The sequence below is a fragment of the Fonsecaea erecta genome, assembly GCF_001651985.1.
Source record: "Fonsecaea erecta strain CBS 125763 chromosome Unknown Scaff3, whole genome shotgun sequence".
Classification (NCBI taxonomy): Eukaryota; Fungi; Ascomycota; class Eurotiomycetes; order Chaetothyriales; family Herpotrichiellaceae; genus Fonsecaea; species Fonsecaea erecta.
Window position 1 is genome coordinate 2,593,995 of NW_017387246.1, and position 19,059 is coordinate 2,613,053.

A 19,059-nucleotide genomic window follows, 5' to 3' on the forward strand; every position below is an offset into this window, starting at 1 on the left:
GTGTGGTGGAACATCCAAGGAACTGCGGCCACCCAACAGCCTGAAAGCCAGAGGAGCACGTCTCGCGGCCCTCTTGAGTCAAAAGCTCCTTGGCCGACTCCAGCTATCTCAGCCTGGTTTCTTGGCTTCATCTCTATCGGAGCGGACTCTCTTTGATGATCCCATTGCCCGGGACAAAACTGCCCGCTCCGGCGACGTTGAACTTGAACGATCCTCCCACTGAACTGCCACTGCCACTGCCACTGCCGCTGCCGCTGCCGCCAGCAGCACCAATCCCCTTGGGCGGCGAGGTCGGCAAGGGTGTGCCGGCCAACGACGAGGGTAAAGCCATCAAATCCGGGGTGTTTCTCCCGCTCTGTACAGCACTGTTGGCTGCTCCGGTACCAACACCGTCCAAAGGCATTAAAGTTCCACCGATACTGCGTGGAGGAGGTTTCCAGCCGTATTTCGTGCCCTTGCGGTAAATGTCTTCGATCATCTGCTCTGCGATGCCCGCATCTTCGTATTCCTGGAACTTGCGCCACAGGCGTAGCGCCATGCGTGCGTCTTCAATGCTGTCATGCCCATCGACTTGCATCGCCTCATCCAGCGTCGTTTCTTCCTGGATATATTCCTTGAATACCGCCCACGCAAGATATCGTAGGGAAAGCCGCCGATGCTTGCCAGGGGCGAGGTACAGGTACTGCGTGTCGACGGTTTGCGACTTGGGAACATGGATATTGGCCTTCCGAAAATCAGACGCCAAACCGTGGCCCACGAAAATACAGCCCAGGTTAAGCAGAATCCATAACTTTTTGTAGGCCACCTTCAGAGGCACGAGGTTGTGATGTGAAAGTTGGGCATCAAGATCGCCTGGGCGAATGCCGGAATACTGAGTTTTGTAGTCAACAATCGGCTCGTAGATGGTGATGTAGTCATCGATAAAAGGGACGCCCTCGTCCTCGCCCTGGCCGCGCAACACGCTGACACGGGCGAGACCACTCTTCGCCGGCCGAATGGTTTCTTGCGTTCCGTCCGCCTTGACATTGATCTCGGCTTTCTCCAGCTCGACAAATTCCGTGTCTAGCGCAATGGGGGTGCCTTTCGCGGGGTGCTCTTCTGGTGCGAGGATCTTGCAGCCCTCCTTGGGATAGATGCCATTGATGCTATAGTGTTGGTACAACAAGGTCGTGTCCAAACTTCGTTTCCAGTTGTGATCAAGCTTGCCGTGCGCATTCTTCACTTGGTAGGCAAGGACGCTAGGCATTTTCCAGCCCTTGTTGAAATGGACGGCTTCGCGGGGATCAACCGGAGACACCAAAAAGTCGTTGAAGAGATGCCAATTGGGAAAGACTTTGTGATTTTGGGAGATGTCGGGTCCACTGCTGGAGATCTCCACATTCACCATGCTGACGAGGTGAGGTTGATGCCGTTCACTGGTGTCAATCTCGGCGACGAAGCCAACGAGCTCGTAGATCACCAGACCCGGTGATTTGTTTCGCTGATGCAGGGCGAGGTCGGAACCTTCGAAGACGTACACGTTCCTATCCTGTACAATAACGCCAATCTCGGAAGGAAGCCACCCCGGGGTCTCCCAGATGGCGCGCATTGCAGGGTTAGTCCCGAGTGCCGCATTGATCATCAACACGAAAGGTAGTTGCCGGACTGTTTTCCGGATCGCCAACTGTTGATACCTTCGGCATCGGCTACACCAACCCCGGTTCTTAGCTTCTCGTTCGATGGTGGTCTTCAGGATGGACGAAAACTTGATGTATCTCATAGAGTGCTTTGGCTCGAATTGTGGATAGACAAGGTCGTGCACGTACGTGCTTGCCGGTTTGGTCGTCTCATTGTTGCAATACATACAACGGATGGCTTCAAACGCTTTACTCGCGATAATCTCATCGATCCCATCACTACTCGTCGACATTGTGACATAGTCTTGCGCCATTTGCTTTAAGAAGAATCGATTTACGGCCTGGATCGTGGTCGAGAGCGGCGTCCCGTTGGCCAGGGACAAATTTTCGAAAAGGCTGAGGTTCGCGGCTTCCCTAGAGGCTCCAAAGGCTCTCAAAAGATTTGTCGCCTGGCAGTTCTGGCCATTTGCCTTTTCCAGCATGTCGAAGAGAAAGCCAAATTCGCACAGTAAACATTGACTCGCCACGCACGACGTGGCGGCATGCTGGATGGCCACATTGCGGATGAGAGGAATAAATTTGTACAGCTGTAACAGTGAGTTGATGAATGAATTGGCAATATGCGTTTCCAGTCCAGAATAAGGAGTCTTGTTGTAATATCGAAAATCAAAGTCGTCAACCCCGAATCTGCTGTACTTGATCTCGACATTGCTGTATTTGAGCATTCGTTCCTCGTCGGTTTGCGCCCGGCCATTGAGAGATATACCGGCCAATCCTTCAGCGGCGTCCGAAAGCTTCCGGCCGTTTCCATTGGCGGGCGCTTCTTTGGCCTTTTCGCTCAGAAACTTGGGCGCAGTGATTGAAGCAGGGACGTGGCCTATTCTGGTATCTTCCACCTGGTAGCGGAGAAGCTTTCGAGGATTCAGGTTCGGCGCATAATGTCCCATCTCGGCCGTCTGCATGTGGAACAGCAGCGACGGTTCGACCGGCGGTGGTGGCGCTCCTACCTCAAATACCATGTGGCTTGGCCACGCCGACAAAAGAGGCTCTGAATAGTACGGCATGCCTATGGTATGGAGCGGGGAGTCGTTCCAGTCGACATGGGGAACCTGCTGGGGGGGAGGATCTGCAAATTCTGTTTCCTGGCTGATGTTGTTGAAGCGGACTTTCGAAGGTGACCCCCAAAGATATATCCACCCGTTGGAATCAGTAATCACGAGGGCATCTCCCGAGGAGGCGATTTCCATTCCTAGCATGAATTGAACATTCGCTTGTTTAAGCATGACATTCACCGGGTTCATCAGATCCACCACCTGCATTTGCCCGGTCTGTGACGCGACGAAGCTGGTGGTCTGGAGTTTAGGATGTAAGCGCGCGTATGCGGCTCCCGCATGAAAAGGTATCGGAGGCAGAGATGTGAGAGACTTCAGATCGTAAACATTGGCCAACGGGTCGACGATAGGCACGCCCAACTGCCTGACCGAGAATCCGCAAGTGATAAGAAAGTCATTGCGGGCATCCATGTCGTTGACCGCGCTAGAGTGGGCTTTCCAGGATTTGAGGAGCTGGTAGTCGGTCAAACTGAGGATATGCACGTTGCCGTCATCAGTCGCGGCACATATGTGGCGGCTTTTCCTTAGGATGGTGTACTTTGCCTGTGCGGGATGTTCCGAGACAATTTGGCCTTTGTCGACGTCAATAACAAAGAAGGTGCTTTGACATCCTGCCACAAGGACGAGACTGTTTGTAGCAGCAAAACCCATGCAGCGGAGATCCGTCATCAGGCGGTGTGAGATGTGCCATTGTGTTAAGCCTCTGCGACTGACGAAGTGGACGGAAGAAGACGAGATGGAAAGGATACCCTTTTCGTGGACCAACAGTTGCTTGACTGGGCCTTCTCCCAGATGAGCCTTGACCGAGACGTACCGTTGCAACTCGGGGCCATAGAATGAGGTGACTCGTCCCTGGCCTCGAAGGTGAGAGGTGAAAAGACAACAGTTCCAAAAAGGCTGCCTTACCTGATCGTTGCCGACCCATAGAAGTTCCTGCAAATCATCAAAAGCGACGGCACTGGCTGGGGTGGGAATTGCATGCAGTCCCGACGACGGCACTGCTATGCGAGTGATCTCGTCCCAATCTGCCTCCATGGGCAGACTGATGCCGACGGTGTTGAGCTATCGCAGATCCGGAGGACGATGCATGACGAGGGCAACGTAGTTCGGGGGATGAGGGTCTTCGAGGACGATTTGGATTACATGGATGTGGGTCTCGTCATATCATAGTGGCCGTTTGCCGTAAGTCGTTTGCTTGTCAGGATGAATACTCTGGGTAGTGATGGCTGATGGGTGAAGTCAAGGGCAAGAGCAGAAGAAGCCGGCCTGACCATATTAAGTGGTTGTGGTGGTTCTGGGTCTCTCTGGCTTGGGATGTGGCTGGTGCTGCTTGACACTGTGGCGTCACCAGCCTGCGCCTCCTGAGCTTTCTCTCCATGTCTTGAATGTCTCCTTCGTTTCCCCCACGTATCAACCACCAGACTCCCATTGTCCTATTCACCTGCTCGAGTTGGTTCTTCCAAGTGTTGTTCTGATTGACTGACACTACTGACTGTCTATTCAACTGACTGCCGCCTCTAACCCCACTGTCATCGCTAACCTGTTCAGAGAGGCCGCGCCATCAACTCGTGCCTGTATCTCGCTTGTCACTTATTTATTCCCCACTGCTCACGCACTGCTCTCGCTTTCCTTTCCCTGCTTCTTGACAGCCAGGAGTCCGCCAGAACAATTCTGCGCTCACACGGTAACGATGAGCAGCTACGAGAGTAAGCACAATGCTTTCTTGCGACGCCGACTGAGCCCACTGGGCTGACGCTTTCTAGCTGAACATGCTTCGGATCCTCCAAATGGCAATCAAGGCCAACCACGCCGACCAGATCTCTCCACATTCCTGAGCCTTCTGTCCGAAGTCACACCGGATCGACCAGAAGAACGAGCTCGTGAAGGTGCTGTTCCTGTTCCTGCTGATGTCTCCGCCGTCTTTCGCTCGCTTGCAGAGGCGTTTGAAGTCATGCGTAGGGTCAATGACCATGCCGACTCCAACTTGCTCGAGAGCATGATCCAGAACCTGATGGACACGGCCGAACGACCTCCCCGGGAAGTCAAGGGGGTGGACGAAGAATACATTGCTGCATTGGAGCGGGTCAACATCAAGAAAGTCAGCAAAGATGCTGACTGCCCCATCTGTGGAAATGCCTTCGTCGAAGACCCTCACCCGCTCCTGGTGCGCCTCCCTTGCCATCAAAGTCATATTTTTGACCTTGAGTGCATTCGACCATGGCTTTTGGTGAACGGGACCTGTCCTTTGGACCGGATTGACCTGGCGCAAAGGGAAAGAGATCGAAAGAAGAAACGGCTGGAAGATATCAAGAAGAATGCTGCTCCGGAGGATGAGGAAGAGGAGTGGGATGGGCTCTACGGCTGAAGCATATCGACAATACCCGCCCTGCTAAGGAATCAATGGTGGACAATCTCCTTGAACTGCACGTGCCTTGGCTGCTCAAGGGGCTGTTCCGTTATTCTCAATCGTTGAGCCAGGTGTGGACCTGCACTTGAAGAGCAGCGCCGACACACTCAGTCTCTCCGGCCCAATCCTAAGCCCTGACGAATGCTGTCGGCCGTAACAACGCTTCATCTCGAGTCAAAGGGGGTTCGAAGCCAACAAACGTTCTCCCAGTCATACGGTGTCCGCACTCGTACCAAGGCGCTTCGACCTTTCCTCGATCTGGCTGTCTCGGGCAAGTCGGTGAGATGTATGCCCTGTCCGCTGTTCTCATTCCGGCGGAATATCACCTTTGACGGCCGTATCACAGCCTTCCGGGCTGGAGCATCAGCCCCGATGGTAGAGGCTGACGAGTACCAACATAAGACAGCACATAGGTGCAATATCAACACAAAGATGCTGACAAATGTGAACCTGCCCGCTGATGCGTCGTGTCAGTGTAACTTGCTCTCAAACCGGATTGCGGAGAAGAACAAAGCTTCCGCCAATCATGAATCCCAGAGACTATGATATGTACCTCGGTTTTTTACCCAAAGTAGGCACAATGTTTCTCCTTTTGTGCCCCTCCATTCGGGCGGGAGTATTGGACGTCATGCTGCAACTATCAATGGTCTGACTCTTCGAAAATGCTTAAGACTGGCGCAAACAATCTCCCCTTCTCGTCGGTGTCTCGTCTTCGAGTCATTCGCTGCACAGCTTCTTGCCGGAGACACTCATTTGTCCATCGGATAATACTAAGAGGAGTATTAACTACTAACCTTCGGATAGCCGAAAACATTTTATATCACGCTATTCACCCGACTGCTCCCTTTATCAAAGAGCTTGAGTATTTGTGCAGACACAAATAGGTTGACATCATCCTGAGGACGCACGTTATCGTCTCGTTGATCCACCGCACACGAGGAACTTGACAGCATGGCGTCGACTCCCACATCCACCCGTACCTGGATCCTGGCCAACCGTCCCAATGGCCTTCCGACCTTTTCCAGCACAGAAGCGAACCCAACTTTTAAACTGGTGGAACGACCGCTGCCTCCATTGAAGCCAAACCAAGTCCTGGTCAAGGTCTTGTTCTTCTCCAACGACCCGGCACAACGTCCAGCCATCGATGCTTCCGTCAAGGCGGAGAGGCACTACACTGCGCCCGTAGAGATTGGGGCACCCATGATGGCGCGCTCGCTGGCGGAAGTCATTGCCTCGACTGCGGACAACTTGCCCAAGGGGACCATCGTGGCCGTAGCGCCAGGGTGGACCGAATACGCTGTCGTGGATGCAGCCGAGTGCAGTCCACGACAGCCGCTTCCCGGTGGCCTAAGCATGACACATTACCTGGGCGCGCTCGGCGGGACGGGTTTGACAGCCTATTACGGCCTAGTTGTCATTGGTGAAGCCAAGAAAGGAATGTGAGTGTCTCTGGAAAGCCTGTACCCCTGTCTTCTTTGTTCGATCTCTCGACGCTCTGACGATGAAGTAGGAGAGTGGTGGTTTCCGGCGCGGCGGGGGCCACAGGCAGCATGGTGGTGCAGATTGCGAAGCATGTAAGCACAAGCCGAGACCATTTCGTTCGTGTTTTCTGTTTCTGAGTTAACTTCCCTGGTGTCGCCTTCTAGATTGTCGGCTGCTCAGAGGTCATTGGCATTGCCGGCTCGGATGAGAAATGCCGCTGGGTTGAGAGCCTTGGAGCAGACAAATGCATCAATTACAAGAGCCCGACCTTTGAAGAGGATCTGATCAAGGCAACGGACGGGTTTGTGGATATCTATTTCGACAATGTCGGAGTGAGTGATTTCCCTCTCCTAGAAGAGTGATCGAGCCCTTGGCAGAACATTATTGTGCTGATAACATTCTGATCCAGGGCCATATCCTCGACTTGATGCTCGCCAGGCTGAAGCGTTTCGGAGTGTCCGTCGCATGCGGCTCCATTTCTGGTTACAACTCCAACGAGCCAACCGTGCTGAAAAGTAATCAACCCCCCTTGCTCCTTTTCTCCTTTTCTTTCCCCCTTCCTTTGAAACCGGTTTGACTGATCCCCGGTGTTTTTGTCCTGTTTCTAGACTATTTCCAAGTGATCACCATGCGCCTGTCGATCCGCGGCTTCATCGTGGTCGACTACCTTTCCAAAGCGCAGGAAACCATCGAGCTCTTCGTGCAGGCCGTCAAGGAGGGCAAGCTGAAGATCTCCGACGCCGAGAGCGAGCAGGTCGTCGACACCAAGTTCGAGGACGTGCCCAAGACGTGGTTGAAGCTGTTTGACGGCGGCAACCGGGGAAAGTTGGTCACCAAGCTGGTCTGAGACAGCAGCAGAGGACACGACAGAGAAAATAAAGGGAAGGGGGGTAGGGGAGTTGCCTCGGGCTATCTTCCCCGGTAGGCTCTTGCCGGACAAGGGAATTAGATACTTCCTCCGTAGGCACTTCCTCCAGATATCTTTATGCCATTGATACCCGTCGAGGATCTAGTTGGGTTCGTTCGACGAGATTTCCACCCTCCCCGACCTGCCCTACCATGCCAGACTGAGGCTTGTTCGGACATGTATGGACTGCTCAGTCGGTTCGCTATAGTTATTTTTTTTTAAAGGGGTGCAGTAGTAATTGCAGTACCTCAGCATGTGAAGCCAAACCAGCCTAAAACCGCTGTTTCAGTGAGCTCATTACATCTTTCGAAACATGTGTTTCCCAATTGAAGAAAAGTTTGTATTCGTCGTCATTTCTCCGATTCGGGAGTGTAAAGATATATCATAGCCTATGTAGTACGAGTGATAGTAGACGGACGGAATACATAGTCCAGGCACCACCATGCACTGGTGCACCCACCACAGAAGAAGCCCCAGCGCAACACGATAGGCTCACCAGGCCAGTCCAGGGGGGGCACCTAAACCGAGCTGTCAATTCCCCCGAGGGGGAGGTTGGTTCGTACCGAAACCCCCAAGAGCTGGCAGCCAGCTGAGTTCAGTAATAATGGAACAACGCCCATATGCGACAAGTAATAATCAATCAACCCGGACAATGACTCCTATACGACACATCTGGGGAAATTGTGGGGCGGGGATGCGACCATCAAGATCGAGCTAGATGGCCACGAGGGTGTGCAGTGGATAGGGCACAGCTGATAAACAAATGTAATATGCGAGGAGCAGATCGCCTTCCGGTTTCGGCAGGCGTTTGGTCTGAGGAGGGTGATGACTGCCAATGATCGAATGATTGATTCCGTCCTAGCCGTTGAAAGGGGCCAAGTAATTGCAGAGCACAGCTTTTCAGCTGCCGATCGACGTTTGCTGAACGAGGAGAGAGATGCCTAAGGCGACCTGCTTTCCGAGATAGCTGCCCCGTCGGAGGTGCAGTAGGGCCAGCTCATGTTGAAGTTGAACATATTGTCGTTGGCTCTGGCCTGCGATGATGATCGAAGAGTGACTTTCCCCCGAGCCTTCGAGAGCAGCGGCTGCATGGAGGACACCGAGGCTGCGGACTTGATAGAAGCAGCGTCGCTGGTAGAGGATGACGAGGCTGACGAGAGACGCGAGAACAGCGATGGGCGCTTGGTGGCAGCCATGTTTGTATTGTGGCTTGGTAGTGATAGATACTCTGGAAACGGGTTCAGTCGAGGAATTGTTGTCTTTCTTGTTCAGAGGTTGGGGAAAGAACTGCGTTATTATACACGAGGAGAGCAGGGAGCAGTGATAGATGTTCGAACGAGTGGTCTCTCGAGGCTCTTGATGTACTCTTGTAGATTTGATTTTAGGCGTCGACCACGGGCCAGAGCTGCAGTCCACGTCAGAGACGGGATCTAGCGCTTACCGAGAGCTGTGCTCTTGTTTGCTTTTAGTCTTGTGGCGGGCTGGCAGGGGCAGGGCAGCTGTGTTCAGGGCTAGAAAGGTCCGCGCCACGGAAGGGAGACCACATGCCAATATAGGAAACCGATCTGTGAGGCCCGCTACGGCAACAGCTGAAGTACTGCACTATTGTTGTTTGCCAGTGACATCGACATCGACGTCGATATGTGCCGACTGTTTGATTCCTTCGCTGATGGTGCAAGGCCCTGTCTACTGCGTGTATTTCAATAGGTCTCATGCTTTTTGGTCTATCCTCGTGCGCATCATGGCGGCCTCAGCTACGCGGTAAGGCTTTGCGGTTCCATTCGTATCGACCGATCGCACCGTCTCTCACGCACCGGCTACGTTGACGGGTTGTCCCCCGGCCGCCTCTTTGATTCTGGGATCACTCACCTTCGCGATCTCTCGGACGAATTCTTGCCGTCTCCTCTCCTCTAACGCCCCCGGCTTCCAGTACTCGTACTCGATCCATTCGCCCTCTTTCATCTGTGATTCAACGGCTTCGTGGAAGCGGGCACCGAGTTCTGGTTGCAAGGGGACCACGCCAGTCTCCTCGCAATAAACCTCCCACAGATCAAGCAGCTCCTTGAGGATCTCTGGGTGCTTGGTAGCCAGATCTTCCGTCTCGCCAGGATCCTTGGAGAGATCGTACAGCTGCCACGCCGAGGTGCCCTTGGGGAAGGGAATGAAGTCTGCTTTCCACGGTCCCTTGCGAATTGCAGCACGTCCACAGAGTTCCCACCCAAATGCTTCGTCGGGGTCGTGGATTAGGTCTTGCTTCCCACTCAGCCACGGTATCATGTCCTTGCCACGCATGGGTACAACCTGCCGACCGTTCCATTCGGGAGAGGGATGATCGATGCCTGCGAGAGAAAGCAGTGTGGGCGCAATGTCCATCACGGTTGCAAATGTTTCGGTGATTTCACCTTCTCGCCCTTTGTGCATCGGCGGATAGCGAATGACACAAGGCACGCGGACGCCTCCCTCTGTCGTGTATGCCTTATACAGTCTACTCGGGGCGGTTGCGGCCTGAGCCCAACGTGGGCCGTACCAGACGAAACTGTCCTTGTTGCCAATGTTCTCGAGCGAGTTGTTGTAGTACTTGCCAATATGTTCCATCAACTCACCCGCCACCATGGGATATGCTTCGTACGCAGCTCCCTCGGCACCATTATCTGAGAAGAACATGATGTAGGTGTTGTCTAACTCGCCAATTGACTCCAGATAGTCGGTTACGCGGCCGATGTTGTGGTCTAGGCACTCGACCATCCCAGCGTAGGCTTCCATCGAACAAGAAGACGCCTTCTTGTGAAAGTCGTCCATTTCGTCCCACCCTGGGACTTCGTCTGCAACAACTGGATGGGGCTTGACATCTTTGGGTATCATCCCCAGTTCAATCAGCTTCTTCAGCCGGGCCTGACGGAGAGCTTCTGGGCCTTCCTTGTAAATGCCTCGATAGTGATCGATATATTCCTTGGGGGCCTGGAGAGGCCAATGCGGGGCAGAGAAGGGGTAGTATGCGAAGAATGGCTTCTTGGACAGCTCCTGGTCCTCTTTCCATTCTTTCAGATAGCGCAGCATCCGGTTTCCGTACCCATCGCTCGAGTACCATCCCTCGGGCAGATCTTTGACATAGTGGTCGTCCTCCATGTGTAATGCAATGACACTCTTCTCCAGGAATTTTGGGAAGTCGGCCTCCGGTCTCCAGTCGTAATGATTCGAGCACGCTGGCAAGAGGGCTAGACTTCGGTCAAATCCTCGCGCCTGAGGGCTTCGCTCTTTAGTGAGTCCTAGATGCCACTTTCCACTCATGACAGTGTGATATCCTCCTTCTTTCAAGATCTCGGGCAGTGCGGCCACTCGAGCATTCAAGTACCCTTCATAGCCCGGCATGCCTCTTTGAGGGGCGGTCGAATATTTGCTACCCTTGGGGAAGTTCTGCCCTGAGAAATCCGTCCATTCGATCAGGTTGCCTAAGCCTGCAATGTGGTGATCGGTACCCGTCAGGATCATTGCTCTCGTCGGAGAGCATGCGGCGGCGGCATGGAAGCCTGTAAGACGAATGCCCTCTCTTGCTAACTTGTCGATATTGGGGGTGCGAATCTCAGACCCGAAGCAGCCGGCGTCTGAAAATCCCATGTCATCGGCAACGATGATGAGGAAGTTGGGGCGTTTAGCAGCCATGCTGGAGAGAGCCTATACACGGTCAATGGTGCAGGAACAAAAGAACCAACCCCGAAGCATAAACACGAGAACAATGAGAACGACAGCGAGATGCCTGTTCGAACTGGTAGCGAGTGGGGAGACGAAGTGACCGGAGCAATCTCACACAACGAGGCTTCAGGTATTGCGCCAGGGACCAATCTCGGTACTACTTCAGGTAGGAGCTGAGGGGCTTGTGGAGGGGCAGGTTTGCAGACCCGCCGCTCTAAAAGGCCCTGCGACAATAGTCATAAGCACCCCCAACTTTAGGCGCTTGGTGCCTAAACTCGCCACCTAGTCGGTGTCAAAGGCGGGGAAGTCCTTGTGAAAGTGCCTTGGCCCACGCCACAGAATCTGGGGAAAGCTGGAGCAAGCATTGCTCTCTTGGTTGTTACAGCCATAATAGATCGCGGTGACTCCCTCCCTTGGAGGCTTATGAAGAAGAATACGAGCAACAAGAAAGCCATAGCCATAATCGGCGCAAAAGAACCATCTACAGACAGCACATGCACCCCATCGCCAATGACAACGCCGCAACTTGGCAGGTTTTGTACATGCGCATGATGGCGTGCTCGCAGTCTCACCCTCCAACCACCATCATCTTCAGCCAATCTTCCTCGATCACGACCCACGACACATGCACACACATCCTTGCTCGTCACCTGTTGTATATCTAAGTTGTCACGAACGGCTCGCGCCCCTACCTACTCCTCAATGTGACACCGGCTCGCATCCATCCACTTGTCGATCCTCTCTCACACCCCTCACAGATACCACCTGGATCTACGCGACTCATACCCTTTACATCTGGTTATCCAAACGCTAGAGTCCCCCGCATCCATGGCGTGATTGACTACCCATGTTTCTCTCTTCCAACATTTTGGCCCATCCTGTCCATAGGAATTGCAGTCCGGTGGCCACTGCACCGGAGGGTGGTCGAGGAAGCGAGTGCGACAGGCGGTCAGCTGCGTCGTTATAAGACCTCAGCCATGGCCTCCTCCTCTTCCGCCGGTTATCAGCTTTTGCAGCAAGGCGACACCCCCGAACCACCAGTCGCGACTGAAGAGGAAATCAAGATGGGTAAAGCACTTGGGACATTTCGAGCTTGCTACGTTGTGGCATTGTGCTGTATTGGCTCTTTCCTTTTCGCCTACGACACGGGGATTGTGGGAGGCGTCTTGACCTTTCCCTCCTTTCAAAGGGACTTCGGTTACTCAAAGGCCGACAAGACGCAGGTCAATTCAAACTGCGTGTCGATTCTGCAAGCGGGTGCCTTTTTCGGCTGCTTCTTCATCTGGCCGTTGACCGGATGGCTGGGCCGGAGATGGGGATTCATTATCGCCTCTGTCGTTTTCTGCACCGGGTGCATCTTGCAAGTAGTCAAGTCGCATTCCATTGGCGTTTTCTATGCTGGGCGAGTCATCTCCGGTCTAGGGACTGGAGCAGCCACAGTGCTGGTGCCAATGTTCTCCGCAGAGATGGCGCCGAAAGAGATTCGAGGCAAGCTTGGCTCCTGCTTTCAGCTTTTCTTTGCAACTGGCGTATGCGTCAGTTACTGGGTCGACTATGCGGCTCAGGTGGGCATTTCGGAGACTTCGTCAATGCAATGGCAGGTTCCGGTTGGCCTACAGCTGGTCCCTGGAGGCCTCCTTGGGCTGGGCATGTTGCTGGTGAAGGAGTCTACTCGATGGCTTGCGAAGAAGGGTCGCAACGAAGAGGCTTATGCTTCCCTCCTTTGGGTCCGTGGCGGCGTCGATAGCCCAGAGATTCGAGCCGAGTTTGAGGAGATCCTTGCTGGGGTGGAATTGGAAGTGCGAGAATCTGAAGGCTTGACGTGGAAGGAACTGCTTCTGCCGTCGAACAGATATCGAATGTTCATCAGCATCACGATTCAGCTGTGCGCACAATTGACGGGCAACACTTCCCTCGCCTACTACGCCCCTCAGATCTTCGCCACAATCGGAGCTGGCAACAAGACACTCTTCATCACGGGCTTCTTCGGGCTTGTCAAGATGGCCGGTGTCCTGATCTTCATCCTCTTCTTCGTCGAAAAATTTGGCCGCAAGATCCCCTTCATGGTGGGCGCATTTGCAATGGGGAGTTTCATGCTCATCATTGCACTGATCGTTGACACGCATCCCCCGAAACCATCCGCCAAGGGCATCACACCGTCGGGAGCGGCTGGCATCGCAATGGTCTATCTCGAAGCATTCTCATTCAATATGTCTTGGGGCCCACTGCCATGGCTCTACATAGGCGAGATCTTCCCCAATCGGATCCGAGAGATTGGTGTTGCGACAGGTGCGGCCAGTCAGTGGCTCTTCAACTTCGTCATGAGCCAGATCACTCCCCACGCCATTTCCAATATCGGCTGGAGGACTTTCCTCATGTTTGCCATATTCAACTATGCCATCATCGTCTACAGCTATTTCGTGCTCAAGGAGACTACGGGCAAGAGCTTGGAAGAGATGGAAATTGTCTTTGGTACCGTGGACAGACTTCCCACCAAAGATGATGACGAGGTGGAGTCACAGGCCGCACACGACACCACCAGGGAAATCCATGAAACCACCAAGTGAACTGATATATAGATGGTCAACTCAAGAAGACCAGATTCAAATAGTGTATGTGAGATGGAGACATGCACAAGTGATGATGTCCTAGCTCTCAGTCGAACATACAAAAGTTGGATCTAATGATGCGCCGTAGCACGTCCCGGTGCGCATTTCCTTCACCGTAACTTTGTGCAATTGTCGTCTACCGTTTCCGTTTTCCTTTACGACAATACCGAGTCTCAGGTACTCCTATCATCCTGCATTTCTGATTTGAAAAAGAGTGAGGATATTCTGACACTCACCCCCGTTCTGTAACACGGGCTGCCAGCATAACAGGTTCGCCACTGCCGAGGCCACAGCACCTCTCGTCAAACATGTCCAACCCCCCTCGCGCGCCCGGGCCCCCTAGGCGACGATCATCTTTTGCGTATGATCCTGCTCGCGACACGTTTAAAGAATTGCCAGACACTATAGACACCATAGCTGAACAGGCCATTGCCGAAGATGCTGAGGAAGATGCAAAGACTACCGCCCCGCCTACGTCAAGTCCTACGGCAGAAGACGCTGCGGACCCGTCGCGAAAGCGCAGGCGATCAGAGTCGCTTGACGGAGATGTAAAGCTCACGTCCAAGATAAAAAGACAGGACAATGAGGACACGCCTCCGACGAAGAAAGCACGCGCTTCCATTTCACCGTCAAGACGAGACAACTCTTCCCCCAAGCCTCCAATGAATGGGACTCTTCCTGCGAAACCTAAGCCCCAGACACCCGCAGACCTTCCCCGTATCCCACGCAAAGCAAGAGAAGAAGGCGAAATCTCCACATCTCGCCCGGTACCCAGCGCATATAGTCGACGACCGGATACCGATGACCGACGAGGAAGAGGTCGGAGGGACGAGCTGTCCAACCGACGATCGCGATCCCCTCCTCGAAGACGTTCTCCTTTAGACGCCTACCGTCGCCGGTCTCCTCCTCGAGAGCACCGCAGATCCCCCTCTCCCATCCGAGACTCTCCACCACGAGATATCATCCGTCCCGGCGGCGCTCGGGGTCGTGGCCGCAACGTGCTGGCCGAACAACAGCGCCTTGCTGCGGAACGCGAGCAGAAACAGGCCGGGCTAGTCGCTCAAGTCAACCGTGGCGTTCAAGAAGTCTCAAATCAATTCTACAACGCGAGGCCGGAGTGGGTGAAGGAGAGGGGACGAGACTGGCGAAGAAATGAGTCTCAAATCAAAGGATTACGCAGTTTCAATAATTGGATCAAGTCATGCCTCATCCACAAATTCAGTCCGGAAGAGAAGGTTGAGGAGGAAGAGTTGGGATGGGGCGAAGAAGCGAAAGAACCAGCGGCACAGAAGCCGCTATGTGTCCTCGACATCGGATGCGGTAAAGGTGGTGACTTGGGAAAATGGCAGCTGGCTCCGCAAACAATTGGATTGTATGTCGGTCTTGATCCCGCGGAGACGAGTATCCAACAAGCTCGTGAACGATACCAACAGATGCGGCGAGGTCGTCGTCCAATTTTTGACGCGCGCTTCGTCCCGCAAGACTGTTTCGGTGCTTGGATTGGTGATGTCGGCATCATTCGTGAGGTCGGCATCGACCCCAACGCGGGCAATGGCCAAATCAGTCGCTGGGGCGGTGGTGGATTTGACGTTGTGACTTGTATGTTCGCCATGCACTACTCGTTCGAGTCCGAGGAGAAAGTACGAATGATGCTCCGCAACGTGGCAGGGAGTCTGAAGAAAGGAGGACGCTTTATTGGAGTGGTCCCCAACAGCGATGTTTGCGCGGAGAAGATTCGACAGTGGTTCAAGGACAAAGAGGCGAAGAGGGCTGCGGAGAACGGTTCGCGTGGCGCTGAGAGTGAGAAAGAAGAGGGTGAGGCCGACGAGGAAGGCCCTCAATGGGGCAATTCCATCTACAACGTCCGCTTCCCAATGGACCCGCTGCGTCCCTTGCAACCAGATGGATCCTTTCGTCCACCCTTCAGCTGGAAATATACCTATTGGATGGCCGAAGCCGTGGATGTTCCTGAATTCGTGGTACCCTGGGAAGCGTTTCGGGCGTTGGCGGAGAACTACAACCTGGAGCAACGTTACAGGAAGCCGTTCTTGGATATTTGGCAGCAAGAGCAAGGCAATCACGAGATGATGAGTCTGGCGGCGAGGATGGGAGTGACCCGGCATGAAGGGGGGGAGATGGTTTTGAGTGAGGATGAGAAAGATGCCGTGGCGTTCTACCATGCTTTTTGCTTTGTGAAAGTGTAAATTGGTTCTTGGTTTGGTTCATCCACGGCAGCCTGGCAGTGCATGAGGACGCTGCTTGATACCTGTGGTTTTAGCTGGCACGGTTGGGTGGATGGAAAAGTCCTTCATCCTCGGGGATTCTGCGCCTTTACTTGCCCCAGCCTCGTTCGAAAAAGAAGGTCGACGAGAAGGGGGGCATCTCAGGCATATAGATTCTTCAGTTAGTCCGTACAGAGAGACAGACAGTCTTCAATGCCAGATGCAACAATAGGACAGAGACACTACTTACAGTAATTGGTCCATGAGTACCTACCCTCTCCATTGGCACCAAGAACGAAGCAAAGGGGATACGTCACATGAAGCGTCTCGCATCCAGAAGCCAGAATTCGCCCTCGAGCATTCCACTATCCCCTGAAGAACGTGATTTCTGCAGAATGAGTTACTCGTGGCAATATAACACCGAGCAGAGATACAAGACCATTCCGTGTGTATCCATTCTCGTCCCACAAGTACCAACCACGCCGCTATTCCATACCAAACAGTCTGTATAGGCGCTCGACCGCTCGATACCTCGCGAGACGTCGCGTGAGAATTCGTTTCTGTAGTCTACCTTCTGTTAAGAATCTCGATCCAGAGTGTCAGAATTCCGATTGTAAGGAAGTAAAAGTCCAGATACATAGAAATGAAGGCTCCCAGACATGCGACCCATTCCACTCATTGCGCCGAAGACCCCTCCCTAGACCAGCCAGCACGACCGCACTCGCATCCCTACCCATCAACCTCCTAGCTGGTGTGAACAAGATGAATATACACCAGTGGTGACACCGTCAAAAAGCCGTCGCGGACCGACATAGCATAGTGAAATGACCACGGGTCCAACTCACTAGTTTGTTCAAACGGATGATCGGCTAGCAACAGAAGAGTTAGAAGATGCAGATTTCCGATTTGTCATTCGCTTGCTTGCATGCTTGAAAATACCCGTCTGGAGAGCACGTCTGCCACACGTGTGGACACAATACATGATAACCAGGAGAGGGGTAGGAGAAGATGGGAGAGGACGGAGAGAAACTCCCCCAAGAGATGACAGGAGAACGTACCAGTATATGCACCTCACGACGCTGTCGGAGGATTGCTCTATCCACTTGTCGAAACACATGGCGTGCGTCTCGTTGTGGCACGTCGTACAGCGCCAGATCTTAGCACTGTTGTCTCGACTGCGGGTGGAGGGCAGTTGGGACAGGCAGATCCCGCATTTTGCCGCCACTACCTTTCCCCTTCTCGCAGACAGGGAGGTGGAAGTGGAGGTGGAAGTGGAAGTGCGCGCGGAAGAAATGAGGTTTTTTCTAGATGACGACGAAGACGAAGACGAAGACGAGGACGAGGACGAAGAGGTGGCAGTCGGACCGCGAGATGAAGATGGCTGTGGTGGATATCTTCCCGGCAGCTCGCCGATGCTGACTTTAGGCTGGGAGATAGGTTGGCGGGTATGGTCATGACCAGAGGTTGAAGACGACACTTCGTCGTGGATTTCTTCTCCCGCGGGTGCTCCAGCGCCAGAACTTCCAGGGCGCGCGTCAAAGGCTGGAATTGCCGCTCGGAATGTCGATCGGTCCAGCCTGGCTAAGATTTCGCCCAGGGTTCTCAGAATCTCTTGCTGAGTCTGTAACTGGCGGTCCAATGCGGCAGAGAGGTCCCTATTCCCGGCCGACGAGAGCGGAGATTCCGCTGCTCTATCCATTGGCAATACGACTTGACCATCGCTGGATCGCCGTTGACCAGGTTGAGAAGAGCGTGGAGGCTGACCCCTTTCAGAGCGTCTTGCCACTTTGCGTTCCTCAATGTGTTTGACCAAATCATCAATCCATTCCTCGGTTTTCTCGGGTGCCTGGGACTGGTGGTATCTAATGATTTCGTCAAAAATCCGTGTCAATTGGTGGTTTGGTCCTTTCTGAACGGAAAACCACGCGGACTGAGGCAAGTCTGCGCGTGTACGCGACAGACGTACCTTTTGCAATGGAGCAATTTTGCCGCGCTTTGCAACTGTGTTTCCAGCGTCGAGGGTTCCACTCCCCGGCCCAAAGCGTCGCAGATATCTTCAAGCTGGTCTTCAGCTGCGTCGCGAGATGCCTCTGCCACTGGGTTTCGGCACCTCCGACCACTTCTACAGTACCCAATGCATGTAGATTGTATTCCGGGGTCGTTGATGCCGAGAACTTCGTAGAGCCCGTCGATGTGGATGGAAAGCATGCTGAAGGAGAGTCGAATATGACAGGCTCAGAAGGCTGAGGAGTAAGGGGAGTTATGTATTGTGGATCGACGAATATAGAGGGGACTCGCCGGAACCTGAGTAGTCTTTTATAGATTCACCTCACCTTCTCTCAGAGAAATAACTCAGCCAAATCGATGACTCGCACGGTGAGACTCCGAGCGAGTGTCCAATACTCAGCCACTGACATTGCTGCCTTCCAAGATAACGATTCGGGAGTTGGTGCCGAGACGGGCAGAAGTACATCTGGCCGCTCCGCACCGACCCTGCTGGGGCTCTCGCAGTAATTGGTTCAGAGCATCGAGTTCCTGGTCGGTTTGTCGTTCAGGTGGCGCTACAATCGGCCGGACCAGAGGCGCAGTGCAGGCTTCGCAGACGCAGGGGATGGTTGCGGGCGTGGCTAGATTTGCCCCTGGTCAAGGTGTTCAGACGAATAGTGTATCAAAATGTCACTGACCTCCCCTGGCACCAAGCGGCTTCCAGAAGGGCACTGCACGTTCCCTTGCTCCAATTGAGGCGGAGGCTACCATGTCGACGGTCAGACCGCAAAGGATGACTCCTTCAACGGCAGAAAATGGCCTGGTAGGTGGACGATTCTCCCAGTGGCCTTAACAGAATCCTTCGGCCCGTCGGTGACTCTGCGTAGTCGGCATTCAAGAGAGCAAGACGTTCATTTATTTGCGCACAGACTCACTTCGGTGCGTATTTTGGCCGTTGAGAGAGAAGAAAAGGAAAGGGCTGACGTAGGGGTGTATCCAGGACCACTTGGCCCAGACTCAGAGAGCTT

The 19,059-nt window shown here is 53.7% G+C and overlaps 7 protein-coding genes across 7 annotated transcripts; 4 read left to right on the forward strand and 3 right to left on the reverse strand.

Annotated features, from left to right (window-relative positions):
• Nucleotides 1-133: 133 nt before the first annotated feature.
• On the reverse strand, nucleotides 134-3,763 carry AYL99_04187 (hypothetical protein; the record flags this gene model as incomplete). Its single annotated transcript, XM_018835701.1, has 2 exons — nucleotides 134-3,580; nucleotides 3,635-3,763. The coding sequence occupies 2 exons, from the start codon at nucleotides 3,761-3,763 to the stop codon at nucleotides 134-136; spliced, it is 3,576 nt and encodes a 1,191-aa protein (XP_018695351.1).
• A 655-nt stretch (nucleotides 3,764-4,418) lies between these two features.
• Nucleotides 4,419-5,093, forward strand: AYL99_04188 (hypothetical protein; the record flags this gene model as incomplete). Its single annotated transcript, XM_018835702.1, has 2 exons — nucleotides 4,419-4,434; nucleotides 4,492-5,093. The coding sequence occupies 2 exons, from the start codon at nucleotides 4,419-4,421 to the stop codon at nucleotides 5,091-5,093; spliced, it is 618 nt and encodes a 205-aa protein (XP_018695352.1).
• Nucleotides 5,094-6,086: 993 nt separating this feature from the next.
• On the forward strand, nucleotides 6,087-7,464 carry AYL99_04189 (hypothetical protein; the record flags this gene model as incomplete). The annotated part of the gene is made up of 5 exons (XM_018835703.1): nucleotides 6,087-6,574; nucleotides 6,646-6,709; nucleotides 6,782-6,949; nucleotides 7,027-7,132; nucleotides 7,226-7,464. 5 exons carry the CDS (start codon nucleotides 6,087-6,089, stop codon nucleotides 7,462-7,464), a joined length of 1,065 nt encoding a protein of 354 aa, XP_018695353.1.
• Nucleotides 7,465-9,330: 1,866 nt separating this feature from the next.
• Nucleotides 9,331-11,184, reverse strand: AYL99_04190 (hypothetical protein; the record flags this gene model as incomplete). Its single annotated transcript, XM_018835704.1, has 1 exon — nucleotides 9,331-11,184. The coding sequence occupies one exon, from the start codon at nucleotides 11,182-11,184 to the stop codon at nucleotides 9,331-9,333; it is 1,854 nt and encodes a 617-aa protein (XP_018695354.1).
• A 1,007-nt stretch (nucleotides 11,185-12,191) lies between these two features.
• AYL99_04191 (hypothetical protein) lies at nucleotides 12,192-13,781 on the forward strand (the record flags this gene model as incomplete). The annotated part of the gene is made up of 1 exon (XM_018835705.1): nucleotides 12,192-13,781. One exon carries the CDS (start codon nucleotides 12,192-12,194, stop codon nucleotides 13,779-13,781), a length of 1,590 nt encoding a protein of 529 aa, XP_018695355.1.
• Nucleotides 13,782-14,131: 350 nt separating this feature from the next.
• Nucleotides 14,132-16,027, forward strand: AYL99_04192 (hypothetical protein; the record flags this gene model as incomplete). Its single annotated transcript, XM_018835706.1, has 1 exon — nucleotides 14,132-16,027. One exon carries the CDS (start codon nucleotides 14,132-14,134, stop codon nucleotides 16,025-16,027), a length of 1,896 nt encoding a protein of 631 aa, XP_018695356.1.
• A 585-nt stretch (nucleotides 16,028-16,612) lies between these two features.
• AYL99_04193 (hypothetical protein) lies at nucleotides 16,613-18,253 on the reverse strand (the record flags this gene model as incomplete). The annotated part of the gene is made up of 3 exons (XM_018835707.1): nucleotides 16,613-16,616; nucleotides 17,104-17,907; nucleotides 18,012-18,253. The coding sequence occupies 3 exons, from the start codon at nucleotides 18,251-18,253 to the stop codon at nucleotides 16,613-16,615; spliced, it is 1,050 nt and encodes a 349-aa protein (XP_018695357.1).
• Nucleotides 18,254-19,059: the final 806 nt, after the last annotated feature.